Source organism: Ranitomeya variabilis, chromosome 4, assembly GCF_051348905.1.
Source record: "Ranitomeya variabilis isolate aRanVar5 chromosome 4, aRanVar5.hap1, whole genome shotgun sequence".
Classification (NCBI taxonomy): domain Eukaryota; kingdom Metazoa; phylum Chordata; class Amphibia; order Anura; family Dendrobatidae; genus Ranitomeya; species Ranitomeya variabilis.
The window spans coordinates 231,115,827-231,132,896 of NC_135235.1; the positions used below are offsets into that span (position 1 = coordinate 231,115,827).

General features: G+C 41.8%; 1 protein-coding gene across 4 annotated transcripts in view; it reads right to left on the minus strand.

The window, feature by feature from the left end:
- Positions 1–17,070, minus strand: part of LOC143770514 (uncharacterized) — a 57,521-nt gene that overhangs the window by 18,209 nt on the left and 22,242 nt on the right. For 3 of the 4 annotated variants that reach the window (XM_077260191.1, XM_077260193.1, XM_077260192.1), the window contains 2 exons: positions 15,969–16,056; positions 4,034–4,116 (listed from right to left, as the gene is read on the minus strand). In XM_077260191.1, coding sequence (XP_077116306.1) covers positions 4,034–4,110 — 77 coding nt within the window. In that variant the 5' untranslated portion in view covers positions 4,111–4,116; positions 15,969–16,056. Of the gene's footprint in view, positions 1–4,033; positions 4,686–15,968; positions 16,057–17,070 lie in introns of those variants that run through there. The other variant, XM_077260194.1, reaches the window with a different exon arrangement.

The following is a 17,070-nucleotide window of genomic DNA, read 5'->3' on the forward strand; positions in this document are numbered from 1 at the left end:
AGAGGACACACAGATCTCACATCCAGCCTATATTACTGGGAGAGACACACAGAGCTCACATCCAACCTATATTACCAAGAGGACACACAGTTCTCACATCCAGCCTATATTACTGGGAGAGACACACAGACCTCCCATCCAGCCTATATTACTGGGAGAGATACACAGGTCTCACATCCAGCCTATATTACTGAAAGAGATACACAGGTCTCACATCCAGCCTTTTTTATTGGAGAGAGACACAGACCTCACATCCAGCCTATATTCCTATATTACTGGGAGAGACACACAGACCTCACATCCAGCCTATATTATTGGAGAGACACACAGACCTCACATCCAGCCTATATTATTGGAGAGACACACAGACCTCCCATCCAGCCTATATTACTGGGAGAGATACACAGGTCTCACATCCAGCCTATACTACTGGGATAGAGACACAGAGCTCACATCCAGCCTATATTATTGGAGAGACACACAGAGCTCACATCCAGCCTGTATTTCTGGGAGAGACACACAGAGCTCACATCCAGCCTATATTATTGGAGAGACACACAGACCTCACATCCAGCCTATATTATTGGCGAGACAGAGAGACCAAACATCCAGCCTATGTTACTGGGAGAGACACACAGGTCTCACATCCAGCCTATGTTACTGGGAGAGACACACAGGTCTCACATCCAGCCTATATTACTGGGAGAGACACAGGTCTCACATCCAGCCTATATTACTGGGAGAGACACACAGACCTCACATCCAGCCTATATTATTGGAGAGACACACAGACCTCACATCCAGCCTATATTACTGGGAGAGACACACAGGTCTCACATCCAGCCTATATTACTGGGAGAAACACACAGGTCTCACATCCAGCCTATAATACTGGGAGAGACACACAGACCTCCCATCCAGCCTATATTACTGGGAGAGATACACAGGTCTCACATCCAGCCTATATTACTGGGAGAGATACACAAGTCTCACATCCAGCCTTTATTATTGGAGAGACACACACAGACCTCACATCCAGCCTATATTCCTATATTACTGGGAGAGACACACAGACCTCACATCCAGCCTATATTATTGGAGAGACACACAGACCTCACATCCAGCCTATATTATTGGAGAGACACACAGACAAAACATCCAGTCTATGTTACTGGGAGAGACACACAGGTCTCACATCCAGCCTATATTACTGGGAGAGATACACAGGTCTTACATCCAGCATATATTACTGGGAGAGATACACAGGTCTCACATCCAGCCTATACTACTGGGAGAGACACACAGAGCTCACATCCAGCCTATATTATTGGAGAGACACACAGACCTCACATCCAGCCTATATTATTGGAGAGACACACAGAGCTCACATCCAGCCTATATTATTGGAGAGACACACAGACCTCACATCCAGCCTATATTATTGGAGAGACAGAGAGACCAAACATCCAGCCTATGTTACTGGGAGAGACACACAGGTCTCACATCCAGCCTATGTTACTGGGAGAGACACACAGGTCTCACATCCAGCCTATATTACTGGGAGAGACACAGGTCTCACATCCAGCCTATATTACTGGGAGAGACACACAGACCTCACATCCAGCCTATATTATTGGAGAGACACACAGACCTCACATCCAGCCTATATTACTGGGAGAGACACACAGGTCTCACATCCAGCCTATATTACTGGGAGAAACACACAGGTCTCACATCCAGCCTATAATACTGGGAGAGACACACAGACCTCCCATCCAGCCTATATTACTGGGAGAGATACACAGGTCTCACATCCAGCCTATATTACTGGGAGAGATACACAAGTCTCACATCCAGCCTTTATTATTGGAGAGACACACACAGACCTCACATCCAGCCTATATTCCTATATTACTGGGAGAGACACACAGACCTCACATCCAGCCTATATTATTGGAGAGACACACAGACCTCACATCCAGCCTATATTATTGGAGAGACACACAGACAAAACATCCAGTCTATGTTACTGGGAGAGACACACAGGTCTCACATCCAGCCTATAATACTGGGAGAGACACACAGACCTCCCATCCAGCCTATATTACTGGGAGAGATACACAGGTCTTACATCCAGCATATATTACTGGGAGAGATACACAGGTCTCACATCCAGCCTATACTACTGGGAGAGACACACAGAGCTCACATCCAGCCTATATTATTGGAGAGACACACAGACCTCACATCCAGCCTATATTACTGGGAGAGACACACAGAACTCACATCCAGCCTATGTTACTGGGAGAGACACACAGAGCTCACATCCAGCCTATACTCCTAAGAGGACACACAGTGCTCATATCCAACCTATATTACCAAGAGGACACACAGCGCTCACATCCAGCCTATATCACTAAGAGGACACACAGCGCTCACATCCAGCCTATATTACTGGGAGAGAGACACACAGCACTCACATCCAGCCTATATTACTGGGAGAAACACACAGACCTCACATCCAGCCTATACTACTGGGAGAGAGACACAGAGATCACATCCAGCCTATATTACTGGGAGAGACACTACCAAAAGACAAAAGGGTCAGAAAATGAATAAAGGAATGAAGATTGTAGACTGAAATTTATTCCACTTTTATCAAATAAATGTGACCACTAACATATAAAAAATAAAGATATTTTCCATACTGAAGGTGTCCACAGCCCTTATTTCTGATTGTACGATGGCAACTAAAAATACAGCCCCCATAAAATTTCTGATAGAGCAGACCTTTTCTTAGATATAATGTAACACATTGCTAGTATGAGCAGACTGTTCATACATTTGGAGATCGATTTGTAAGAAGTAAAAGAAAAATAAAATCAAATGTCAGGATGTAAACCTTTCTGTCCTTGACTGTGGATATGGTGACAGCGCTCACTCCGGACAGCCGTCCTACAGGGATACTTTATTCTTAGATTACATTCCTAGTTCTCATGTAAAGCACCTTATACTGTAATCTATGTTGTATCTAGTGTACAGGTAGCATGCCTGAGATGTGTGATGTCAGACATCACAGCGTCCACCTGCTCTGGGCTATGGAATAGCTGTAAAATGTATCTCCTGAAGTGCTATCAGATAGTGCTGAAGAATAACAATGGAAATTATCTGATACAAGTCCAACCAGTGTACTGTATCTGGAGGAGCAATAGTGCATTCCTGCCGCTCCACGTGGGCGGCTGTTGTGGGTGCCCGTTATTCTAACCCATGGTGCCAAAACCACATCTGTCTCCACCTTAACCACAATCTATGATACATTCTAAGAAATCAAAAAGTATGTACCCTCTCCACACTTTTCAGACCTCCCGTTTTACATCCATAGACATTAATATGGAGTCGGTCCCTCTGCAGATATAACGGCTCCGCTTTTCTGGGAAGGGTTTCTACAAGGTTTTGGAGAAGTCTTTCCAGAAGATCATTTGTGGGGTCAGACCCTGATATTGGGGGTCCGGGCTCGCAATCTCCATGATAGGATGAGGTTGTGGTCGCTCATGTTCCCCCCCAAGTCTGTATGCTCCTTGTGCACTTGGCACAGTTATGGGGGGACAAATAAGGGTCTTCCCCAAACTGTTCCCACAAAGCTGAAGCTACAATTCTCCACAATATCTTGTGCTGAAAATTAAGATTTCCCATCACTGGAGCTAAAGTGCAAAAGTTAAAATAAGGTTCTAAATGATGAATGTTTATGTAAATGTTGCCATTTTTGCATCTGCACTGTGTGATACAGATATATGAACAGTCTGCTGATACTTTGTATTCCTTTTTATATCGATATTTGACATTGATACCTGATTAGTATTTTTTTGTTTGTTTTTTGTTTGTTTTTTTTATTGTTGGACTAGAATGATGGCTCTGATTACTGTATCTTTCTAGTCCCATCAGGTAAAGAGATTTCCAGCAGCTTTTTAGTGACTTATTATTTTTTTTAAATTGCCCGCATAGTTTACTATTACTAATAGCAGACATAACTTACTTAGGGTCCAATTCACTGCTCGTCGCTTCCCTTGCCGTGTCTTGCACTGGTAGAGCTAAATCCTCCGATTTCATCATATTTAACTGCAAAAAACACAGAATTTTCTTGAGTCTCTAAAACGCACATAATATGCATTTAAAGTTCAGCCTTTAAAAGGTGGATGGGGCTGAGCTACGACGACACTTACAACCTGTAGATTTTATTTTGTCCCTTTTTCTTTTTGTCTTGATTTTGTTACAGCAAGTTCAAGACGGCACCTGTGATTGGAGAATCTTGTGCAAAAGCAAAATGCACTAATTTTGTCGTTTTTACCCTTTTTTTTATTTTTTAGTGCAAAGAGTTGCATTATTATATATTAAAAAAAATGGCTGCGAAGAAGACTGCAGTACATTTATGGCAAAATTTGTGTTGTTTTTTTTTATTACTAAAACACCTGCAAACAATGCCATAAAAATTGCAAAAATGAAAAGAATAAGACACAAATTGAAAATAGCAAAAATATAAACTTTTACAGTAAGTGCTGAGCAAAATCCGAGAAGTCCACACTCGTCTGGGTGTTGCCAACTTGATTTTGTATTTTCTGTCGCCTCAGGGGAGCGATAATTATACTAATTAATTATAAGTTTCATTATGTAATTGTAAAGATGTAGGGATAATTAAAGTACAGAAGATCAGAGATACGGAGCAGTCGTCTTCATGGTTTGGTTCACTGAACAAAATTCTAAACCCAATACTTTTTGTTTTTATTCCCATTTTTCATGAGCTGAACTCAAAGATCTAAGACTTTTTCTATGGACACAAAATGTGTTTATCTCTGAAATAAAAAATACTCGGAGGACCCCCGAGCATGCTCGAGAAATCTCGAGTAACGAGTATATTCGTTCATCACTGTCCAGGATGTCTTCAGCTTCCAAGAATTCTGTACCGATTTTACCATGCAAATGAATAGTATTCGAATATTCATTGATGTATTGTCTAAACCCTACTTGGGACAATCATCAATCGGCTAGAAAAGAGATTTTCTCACTTTCTGTAGGACCTGACGTATCCATGGACAACACGGATAGAGCATTGATATTAAATGTGAATTGTGTAATACCTAATTTCTCCTGTGGGGCGCTGCAGGACAATTGAGCCCTCAATGCCAGATTAACCCATAGATTAAAACTGATCAATTGGAAAACTTTTATTATAGATTACTTTAACAAAATGTATTTTTCTCCTTTTTTTTTTACCCTTTTTTTTTTTAAATTAATGAATTAAAAATTCCAAACTTATTTGAAACCATATATTAGTGGATGTGTAATGTTCATTTTATGCTGCCAATAGGACGTTATATTTTTTATGTTTTCACAATTAAAAGCTCATACAAAAAGTTTTAGTTTTTTTTTGCCATAACCATTTTTTATAGGGTGCTCTCTTTTTTTTTTTTTTCTCATTATCTTTCCTTGCTAAAATGTCAATTTTATTTATAGATTATTAATAATATTAGTTACTCGTGGAATGTGTAACCTGCGATCCTTTACTTTTGTCATCCTACTGGCAGGCAGCCCGGACTTGCACGAGGCGCACGGATGACCGTAATTGCCAGTTGCCACAGCAACTCGTCCCCACCCTGCGATTGCATCAGGTGGGCTGCCAGTGACCTGATCGGGAAGCCTCCTCCCTCTATTAAACCCCTTTTAGAGTTTGACTTTTGGCAATGAAGGGTCTGAATATCGGGAATTACCCTAATTCCAATCTCAGTCATCGTAGCCGGGTGTTACTGCTGCAGAACCCGCGCCGTCACTGTAAATCTTCATCATGGAATGTGGAGGGTTATAAACAGGAACATCAACATAATAATTTTCTAATAACTCCGCAGTCACCAAAAAAACTTTTTCTGATATCATCAAAATATTTAAAAATTAAATTTTCTGCCATGCCACACGAGTGCACACCCCGATCAGGGGAAAAAAAAAAAAACGGAACCCAAATTTATGTAAATAGAATGCAACAATATATCAATAACAATGTTACTAAAATAGAAGAATCCCTCAGTTGTGCTCCAGGATTTCCCATTAATGCTCCTTTTTTTAAAAAAAAACAAAACTCACCGGTGACTTTTCCGTCTTCGCCGCTGGCTTTATGGTATGTCCTGGTGAAATAAGACTGGGAGCTGAAGCATGCACGTCGTCCTATCCTACAGTCAGAACCTGTCTGGTCAATCATACACAGACATTCTGCACCTCCCCCTGGAAGAATACATTAGAATTGGAGCGGGAGATTTTCTAAAAGAAAAGTGATCAAACTTGCCTAAAATGGGCAACAATCAAACACCATCAGGAACCCTGGGACTAGCAGTGGCCCCTGGTACTAACAAGGGCCACATGGGCCAAAGTACAAGTAACGGGGCTCCTGTACTATTTGGATCAGTCCGAGTGACGCCCTTGCAATTATGTAACTTATTTTTAACCACCTAACATCTGACACTTCCCGTAACATATTGTCTGTCAGACGCCAATTTTTGGTCGATTCTCGGGTGAACGTTCAGGTAACACATTTCTTTTACTTCTTAGTGATTCCTTCTGACTCTTTCGGTTCCTTCTATTATGGGATGGCTTTTAGTCTGTAAACAAGTGATTAAGGGGCAACGTCAAAGCAAAAGTTCGGTTATTAATCGTGGCATGAAACCAGAAAGAACACTTCCGAGCTAAATCTTCTGTGGTTTGTGCAAATAGTCACATTTTACGATTATTTTTATTTTTTTAGCACTGGGTGTTGTTCCAGCTTGTGTGAGCTTTGTATAGAGGAAGTATTCTGCTCTGAAATAACAAGGAGGAATATGAAGCCGAGCTTATGATATCACCATATCCCGTCGAAAGTTTCAAGGCTTACCCCCCTCCTTTAACCTCATGGTGTCATTGTCCACTGATGTTTCGCCCGCTAGAATCGTTTCCTTATCGATTCCCTGGGGCTTCTCCTAATCTTCTCCTGGACGTCTGTAACAACGACAGGTCTCTGAACGCCGTGGGTCCGATTACTTATCAAATTTGCACCGTTTTTTAAAGCCTATTTTATGTGCTCACCTTTCTTTTTGCTATAACGTTCGCCTTTACGAGTCTAAACTCTAACTCTAACTGTCTAAACTAGAACAGTTTTTCACCCGATTCGTCATTTGCCACTTGCAAAATGTTTGTTCTCCCAGACCCTCCTCGGAGTGGATATGTATATATACACATTAGATACTCTGGCAGAAGTTTTGCATTATTTTAAGAACGTGCAAGATTACTGAACCCTGTGCCCCACTTTGTAGAATTTGTAGCAAAATTTAAAAAAAAAGAAGAACGAACAGCATCAGCCAAAAAAAGGATGAGTGACAGATGATGAATCAAGGCCATGATGGTCATCATGTTCTCTTTTTTTTTTTTTCTTTTGGATCGAAACCACAGAAACCTCGCCACCGGCAGGAAGGAGACATTTCCTACACAGTTGTGAAGTCTTTTTGGTGGTTCTTGATAACGACACTTCTACTAGTAGACAGTGCTGATGATTGAGGCCGATAAGCGATATCCCTTCCAATTCTCATAACGGAAGCAGAAGTCCGTTCATCATGGCTCCTTCTTTATATGGTGTCTGTAATGTGGGGTTTCGCCTTCTTCAGGAGATAATCACAGGGCAAATTTGTTACAATTACCGGCTTTTCCTGCATGTGTGTATAGGGAAAGACATGTGGCAGAGGACGGGGATAAGCCAACGGGATTTGCCTTTTTCGACTAGTCTCCCATGCGGCTCAGTCCTATGTTATCACTAAAGTCTATTCTTCTCTGAAACTCTGCAGCGTTTCAGAGTCAATTATTGCAGAATGTTCCTCTTCATTGCTTTCGCAGGATGTTTTGGGTCATTGTTCATCTGTCGTGTGAAGCGCCGTCCAATCAACCTTCCTAGTTTTGGTTGAATCTGAGCAGAAAGTGTCGCCCTGTACACACAAAATTCATCCAGCTGCTTCTGTCTTCAGTTACATCATCAATAACCACTAGTGACTCGGCGCCATTGGAAGTCATGCATGCCCGCGCCATAACACGGCGTCCACCGTGTGTTACAGAGGATATGCTTCGCTCCATACTTTCTTCTTCCCATCATTCTGGTACAGGTTCACCTTAGTTTTGCTTTTCCAGAACTGGGCTGGCTATTTTAGATATATTTTGGCAAAATCTAATCTGGCCTTTCTCTTTTTTTTAAGCTGATTAATGGTTGGCACCTTGTGGTGACCCCTCTGTATTTGCTCTCATGATGTTTTCTCTTTATGGTGGATTTAGATACTGAGACACCGACTTCCTGGAGAGTGATCATCACTTGGGGGCAGTATAGTTAAGGGGTTTTCTTTACCATGGAAAGAATTCTGTGCTCATCCACCACTGTTGTCTTCCATGGATGTTCAGGGCTTTTTGAGTTCCCGAGCTCACTGGTACGCTTTTTTTTTTTTATTTGCAGAATGTAGCAAACTGTTAATTTGATCACTCCTAACATTTCTGATATCTCAATGGTGGATTTCTTTTTTGTTTGCTCATTTGTCCGCATGTTGTGGGTTCACAGCCACAGCTTCCAAATGCAAATGCCACATCTGGAATCAGCTCCAGACCTTTCACCTGTCTAATATTTCTGGACCTAAATACATTGTTGTGCTGTGCCACCTGGGGCTTCACACCTCTTCCTACTGTGATTTCATTTTACACTAAACACCTTGTTTATTTTAATGAGGACCTTGTGGACCAGTGCGACACTTCATACATAGATCTTCTCTGCATATAGTTATCTGATGGCATTGCAGCATACCATTTTGTTCTGTTCTCGTGCCATGTATACTTTACCTAAAAAAATTATATATATATATATACTATGTTGCAACTAATAAAGTTAATTTCTTCCTAGTAGCCATGACGTCACTGTGGCGACCCCAAGGCTTCAGAACCATAAAAGTTGCAGATTAACCCCACATCTGCAGGCTGATTGTGTTTTTCTTTGCATGACAAGGTTCAGCATTTTTTTTTCTAGAATATATAAATACTTTAGGAATAGGATTTTCTTTTTCTTTTGATTGATGTTATAGGTAGATTACTCCAGTTGCACTGGCTCACTGTGTGAACTGAGACCGGTTTTACTTGTTTTCTTTTTATGTTGCAACAATGAAGCTTGTTTATCTCATCTTCGCAAAGTTTGACTCAACCACCAGTTATTTCCATTTACAGTAATACACGGTTATTTAATATTCCAAGGTCTGTCTGTTTTTCCAACATTCCAGCAGCTAAAAGGTGTTTTCTCCAAGTCTGTAACTTATCAATAAGTTGGGGAAAAACGTCCTCATCTGACCCCCAGCGATACTGGGAATGGACGTTGAGCATGTGCACCGCCGCTATGCTCCTTGTCTATGGGACTGCCAGAGATAATGTCTTGTTAATGTTAATGTCTTGTTAGAGTTAATGTTTTGGGAATACCCCTTTTAATATAGCTGTACTGCGCTCAATAGGCTGGATGCTGTCTGTCCCTACTGATCGAGCAGGAGGTGAAGCAGATCCAATGCTATTTTGGCTGTAAGGTCAATAAGAGTTTCCTAAGCAGAAACTGATGTGAACTGGTGCATATAGTGTTTTCTGCACCTTGAAGCTGACAATGGATTTATGCATGTGTGCCCATGGCTTCTTTTCATACAAACGCCACATCGGCAGGTCAAAAGGTTAATTTGCATATGAAAAAACGGACTTTAGAAATACATTTTCTATAGATCAATTAATGTGTCAAACATAATAAAGGGCTAACCAGGAAAGGCGTTTTATAAGGGACTAGATGGTGGCCCGATTCTAACCCATCGGATATTCTAGAATATGTATGTATGTACGTATATAGCAGCCACATAGTATAGAGCAAAGGCCACGTAGTATATAGGAGCCATGTAGTATATAGCAGACAAATACTACGTGGCCTGTGCTATATACTATGTGGCTGCTATATACATACATACATACATACATATTGTAGAATACCCGCTGCATTAATACAGGCCACGCAGTATATAACAGTGGCCATGCAGTATATAACACAGCCCACATACTATATAACACAGCCCACGTACTATATAACACAGCCCACACAGTATATAGCAGCCACGCAGTATATAGCACAGCCCCCGCAGTATATAACACTGGCCACATAATATATAGCACAGCACACGCAGTATATAGCAGCCACGCAGTATATAACATAGCCATGTTAGTATATAGCACAGAGATGTAGTATATAACAGAGCCCACGCAGTATGTAACACAACCCACGTAGTATATAGCAATGTGGGCACTATATGCGTGGTTAAAAAAGACTTAAAATTAAAAATAAACATATACTCACCTTCCGAAGGCCCCTTGAAGTCCTGGCCCTGTGTGCGGTGCACGCGACAGCTTCTGGTTCCAGGGTTGGTATGAGCGCAGGACCTGTGATGACGTCGCGGTCACATGACCGTGACATCATGGAAGGTCCTTCTCGCATAGCATCCTTGGCACTGGAACCTGCCGCTTGCACTGCCGAGGACAGCGGGCGACGTCGGAGGGTGAGAATAACCTTTTTTTTAATTCTTATTCTTATTTATAACATTAGATCTTTTTACTATTGATGCTGCATACGCAGCATCAATAGTTAAAAGTTGGTCACACAGGATTAATAGCTGCGTAACCGGAGTGCGTTACACCGCGCTCTGGTACCGCTGGCATTAACCCTGTGTGAGGGCTGACTGGAGGGGAGTATGGAGCGGGCACTGACTGGGGGGAGGAAAGAGTGGCCATTTTGCCGCCGGACTGTGTCCGTTGCTGATTGGTCGTGGCAATGGTCGTGGGCGTTTTGCCACGACCAATCAGCGACTTGGATTTCCATGACAGACAGAGGCCACGACCAATGAATATCCGCGACAGACAGAAAGAAAGACAGAAGGACAGATGAAAGTGACCCTTAGACAATTACCGTATATAGTAGATGATATGCATGCTGGTGATTTGAGGGGGTTGTATAGGTGACCTGTCAGGTTCCCTTTAAAGGGAACCTGTCACCCCCAAAATGGCTGGTGAGGTAAGCTCACCGGCATCAGGGGCTTATCTACAGCATTCTGTAATGCTGCAGATAAGCCCCCGATGTTACCTGAAAGAGGAGAAAAAGACGTTCGATTATACTCGCCCAGGGGCGATCCCGGTGCGGTCTGGTCAAATGGGTGTCTCCGGTCCGCTCCGGCGCCTCCCATGTTCATTCCATGACGTCCTCTTCGGGTCTTTATGCCGGGCCTCTCTGACCTTTCCGGCGCCTGCGCACTGCAGTACTTTGCTCTGCCCTCAACAGGGCAAAGTACGCCTGCGCCGGAGCCGCGGCGTAAAGACCCGAAGAGGACGTCATGGAATGAAGATGGGAGGCGCCGGAGCGGACCGGAGACACCCATCCGACCTGACCGTATCGGGACCGCCCCTGGGTGAGTATAATCTAACGTCTTTTTCTCCTCTTTCAGGTAACATCAGGGGCTTATTTATAGCATTACAGAATGCTGTAGATAAGTCCCTGATGCCGGTGAGCTTACCTCACCAGCCATTTTGGGGGTGACAGGTTCCCTTTAATATATAAAGAACATCCTGGTTATGCCTTCTCTATTTTTAGGGTATGTGTCCACGTTCAGGATTGCATCAGGATTTGGTCAGGATTTTACGTCAGTATTTGTAGCCAAAACCAGGATTGGGTGATAAATGCAGAAGTGGTGCATATGTTTCTGTTATAATTTTCCTCTAATTGTTCCACTCCTGGTTTTGGCTTACAAAAACTGATGAAAAATCCTAACCAAATCCTGATGCAATCCTGAACGTGGACACATACCCTTAAAGGGAATCTGTCAGCAAGTTTTTGCTACTTGCAGCAAGATGTATGAGTCTGATTCCAGGGCTGTGTCACTTATTTGGCTGAGTTTTTTATCAGGAGAAGATTATCATACAGGACAGGGTGTCTTTTGCCTCCTAGTCAACTGCTGTGTATAACCCCATCCCTACACTGATTAGATTCGTTCTGCCTATGCACAGTGTATACAGAAAGCTGCCAATCAGTGTTGGGCAGAGTTGTTAAGGCCTCAGCATCCTGAGCACTGCTAGACCTGTAGCAGAGAAAACGGAGATTGTATCAAAATGACAGCAAGAATACCAACACATGGAATCAGGGTCTCTGCCCCAACATGATGCTGCTCTTATCTTACAAAGCTGCTGACAGACTTCTTTTAATTTTCGATTTATGGGATTATTACTTTGTTTCAATCTTTATATTATTTCTGTACGCAGTTACTGTTATTATCTCTTACCTTCAGGATGTTTTGTAAACAGTGTGATGAAGTAGAAAGTGTTTAGTCAAATGGAGTATTTCCCATACATACATGAGTAAAGCCCATTGTAATACTTCTGGCTCTAGAAGGACACTATAGCTCTACTTTAGGTATTTAATGTCCATTAGATGGTAAAACTATTCAATATTTTGGCACTATTCATATATTATCACTTTATTCAACCGCTGAGCAAAGTAAGGAATTGGAGGCAGTAATGATTTTTTGGGAAAAATAAAAGTTCATTGACTAGGACCCAAACAGCTTTTTTTGTTAGTAGGGTAATAATCCATATGAATATATATATTTTTACATATGAAAATACTGTTTATCATCAGATTAAGGGGACCGCGATGGGTGCTCGAATCACACCCAGTTATGAACATTTGTTTATGAATGGATTAAAATAGCAGTTTTGACCTTCTGTTCAGCTCATGTCATCTATTAAAGACAATACATAGATGATTTATTCATAAATTAGAAATGTGCACAGGAGTCAGCGCTGAGATGTATAAACTACATTAACAGGCATAATTGATTTTAAATTTAATCCCCAATGTGAACTTGGATAAAAAAAATCTGTGCAGCCCTCAGCAATGAGATTGTGTGAAGAAAAGGCCACTGAAACAACTGGGAAAAAGACAAGAAATTTGGTAATAATTGGATTAGATTTTAACCCCTTTATGACCTATGTGTTATGATTCCAATGGCAGGGAATCTCAAAGATTACAGCAAAGTCTGCAAACATAAGTACCAGCTCAATAGGGAAGTGGTAACTAGGCTGACCATATACCTGATCCTAGCACAAACACTAACAATAGCCGGGGAACGTGCCTACGTTGATACTAGACGTCTCGAGCCAGCCGGAGAACTAACTAACCCTATCAGGGAAAATAAGACCTCTCTAGCCTCCAGAGAAAAGACCCCAAAGTAATACAAGCCCCCAACAAATAATAACGGTGAGGTAAGAAGAAAAGACAAACGTAAGAATGAACTAGATTTTAGCAAAGAGAGGCCCACTGACTAATAGCAGAATATAGTAAGATGACTTATATGGTCAGCAAAAAACCCTGCAAAATATCCACGCTGAATAACCAAGAACCCCCAAACCGACTAACGGTGTGGGGGGAGAATATCAGCCCCCTAGAGCTTCCAGCGATATCAGGAATCACATTTTGTACAAGCTGGACAAAAATATAAACAATGCAAATGATCAAAAATAAGAAAGCAGGACTTAGCTTATCTTGCAAAGAACCAGGACCTGAAGACAGGAGCAAACAGAAAGGAACTGATTACAACGATGGACTGAGAATCCAGGAAGATTAAATAGCAACACCCCAGGCCTAACGAAGCAGGTGAGTACCAACCTGGGAAAGGACAATCCAAGTGCCAAACCACTAGTGACCACAAGAGGGAGCCAAGAAGTATAGTTCACAACACTATGACATATAGGTACGTCATTGGCCACCTCCCCCTTTTTGGTGTGGCTCTGGTGTCGAGCCCACACCTTTTTAGGCCCATGACAGCTGATTACATAAGCTGACATGTGCCCCAAAGAGCTGAAGGCACATGTTAGATACCGCGGTTAACATGTTAGATACCGCTGTCAATCTCTTACAGCGACATTTAACATTTGGCACCCCTGTCACATGATTGCGGGGTGCCAATGGGTTGGTTTGACAGTCCAGGGTCTGCCAGAAACTCCTGCATGCATAAAGCACTATTAATGACACAGGTGATTGGATGATCGCAGCTTCAAACTATTAAAGCAAGTGAAAAAAAAGTAAAAAAAAAGTATAAAAGTTTAAATCGCCTCCTTTTGCCCTATTCAAAACAAAACAATACAAAAAAAATCAAAAATACAGATATTTGGTATCGCTGCATTCAGAATTGAACCACCTATCAAATTATAAAAATAATTAATCCAATTGGTAAACGGCGTAACAAGAAAAAACTCAAAAACATCAGAATTATTTTTTTTAGTCACCTCAACATTGCAATAACGGGCAATCAAAACATTTTATTTACTCTAAAATGGTATCAATAAAAAGTCAGCTCAGTGCGCCAAAAAATAAGTCCATACCCTTTTTCTGCATTTTAAATTTTTTTCCCGTTTTCCAGTAGACTATATGGGAAAATCAATGGTGTTTGTTCAAAGTAAAACTTGTCCCTCGAAAAAACAATCCCTCACACTGCCATATTGACAGAAAAATAAAAATAAAAAGGGGGAAAAAAAACGAAAGTGCAAAAACGGAAAAAAAGGGGTTGATAAGGATAATAGATCAATTAAGCACATTCTTTCTAGACATTGCACATATAGTTTTACATTTTTACTGTTACATTTAGACAAGCAAAGATTCTAAAAACATTGTAGCCCCGAGTCGGCCTTATAAACAGACAAGTAATTATTAAAAAAAAATATAACTATGATGTTTTTTCCTCAATTAAATGTGGCAACCATAAAGAACAATTATATTTGTTGCCAAAACATCTGAAACACCAAGACTATTAAAGTTTAATGTCTATCTTGAGTCAATCAAGATAAAATCGTTCCTTATGTGCAGCTTGGCATTTGTCATTTACATGAATGAGTGCAACTGTGGGCGGCAGGACAACACAAACACTCAGCAATAGGCTCGATAACCATCAACACAAATAGTCACAGTCCTAGATCCGTGTTCTTGAGGCGCAGTTTATTGCGTCATTTATTACATATGGATGGCAAATCAACAATGAATGTAAATCTCGCTCCATCGGGGAATGTTCACCTTGGACAACGGGAAACCAAAACCCCTGAAAAATTCATCTGATCATTCAGTTCCTATTCTTATGTAGTCTAAGGGGTAACATTTCTCCATGAGGAGAGTGACAAGCCAAGCCTGGCATGTCAGAGTGAGGAGACTTGTAGGCCATGCATGCTCCTCTGGGAAATTAAATATGCTAATTGTCTCTTTTGAGAGTCTGGTTTGGCTTTCATCCTAAGTCATATAGAAAGGCTCATTAAAGAGCCGATATTGACATTTAGGATCGCTGCTTCCTATAGATGGCGCTAGAGATCTAGTCCTCTTCCTATCTGAAGATACAATGTGCATAGTCTTATGTAGCTTATGTTGTGTTACCACATTACATAAAACTGTGCGAGCCGGCACTGTCCACGAGTCTCCTAACCTGGACATGTACTCTTTATAGGATGCATGGCACGGTCAAGTTTCGGATGGGCGATCGGCAGCCACTCCGTGCTCGGACCCTTGGCAGCAAAACATCTGCAACTGGTTCCGTTCACACCTGTCAGGTTCCGCTGCACAAATCCACACGTCAAATATTTGTTTCACACAATTATCTTATGCACATGACTTTTGCCCTTGGAAATGACTTTGTGTGGCCAGAAAACGCACATCCATTTATTACACCCTATATTATTATTATACATCACACTGACACAGACGACATCACAAAATCCATCAAAACAATTCTTCGTGCAAAACGGCACCAAAATCCATCAAGTTATTTTCATAAATTTTTTTAGTTTTAAAAAAGTTATGAGAAAAAAACTTGATGTGAACTTACCCTGAAGGGATCGTCGTCTTTCCTTGGAGTCACCGCTTGGCCTCGGCGAACCTCTCGCTTTCTCGGCAGGAAATCCTCTTTATTACACCTGCAGTTTAATAATAAAAAACAGAAGTCGGCGTGTGAGAAGATTACTTCATTTGCACCAATAAAGGAAGACGCTGTGTATCTGCAATGGAAGGAGGCTAGAACCTCAACAGTAGGAGAACCTGCTGTTATTGGGGTTCTTTCCACAAAAGGGATTTGATTATGTCTGTTTAAACCAAAGTCCTGGATGCAGAGGTATATTTCACTGGCTTCAGTGACCTAGGACTCAGAGACAAAGTCTTCAGCGGGGGAAAGTTGCTGAGAGGTTTTTCTTTCTGGGTCAGGATTTTAGGTCTGGGTTTTAGGAGCGGAAAGAAGAGCTGGGTGGGACTGGCAGTTCCCATATTTCCATTCCAGGTGTTGATAAGACTATGTAAGGCAACTGAGCTGCCTGAGTGGAGATGGAAAGTCTTCTGGAATGCTGGTCAGTCTACCAGAAGCTAAGTGTGTGGACCTAGTTTGCAAATGGGTGAGCTTGTACCGGCTGTGGGAATTGTTTTGTTTAATATTGTCACACTTTTTTTGGCAGAGCAAGGCTATTTCTGTTGGCTAAAGTCTGGAAAGAGCTCAGAGTGTCTCCTGAAATTTGTGCCCCTCATTGCTGAGTATTTGGTGCAGTGTAGCAAGAAGATGGCCTCATTTTCAAGGGGGTGGGTCTATCGGATGATGTCCAGATTGTGAGTGCCAAGTCTGTACTGACTCAGCATCTGGCAGTTTCTGGAGTTTTTTTCAGATATGGGGGCAGTTTGTCATCTCTGCAGACTATGATAAAAAAATACTTCTTATTCTACAAGTATTCTACTACCCTAAACTTTGTGCCTGACCCACCTGATGACCATGGTGTCCACTTGCCAAAACAAGTCATCCGCACCTTGTGATTGCATCAGGTGGGTGTGGGGCCACTGGTGGGCTGACGTGACCTTTGGTGGGCTGACGTGACCTTTGGTGGGCTGACGTGAGCTTTGTGCCGCTAACACTACTGACTGGAAGTTTGGGAGAATGAGAACTTCAATCT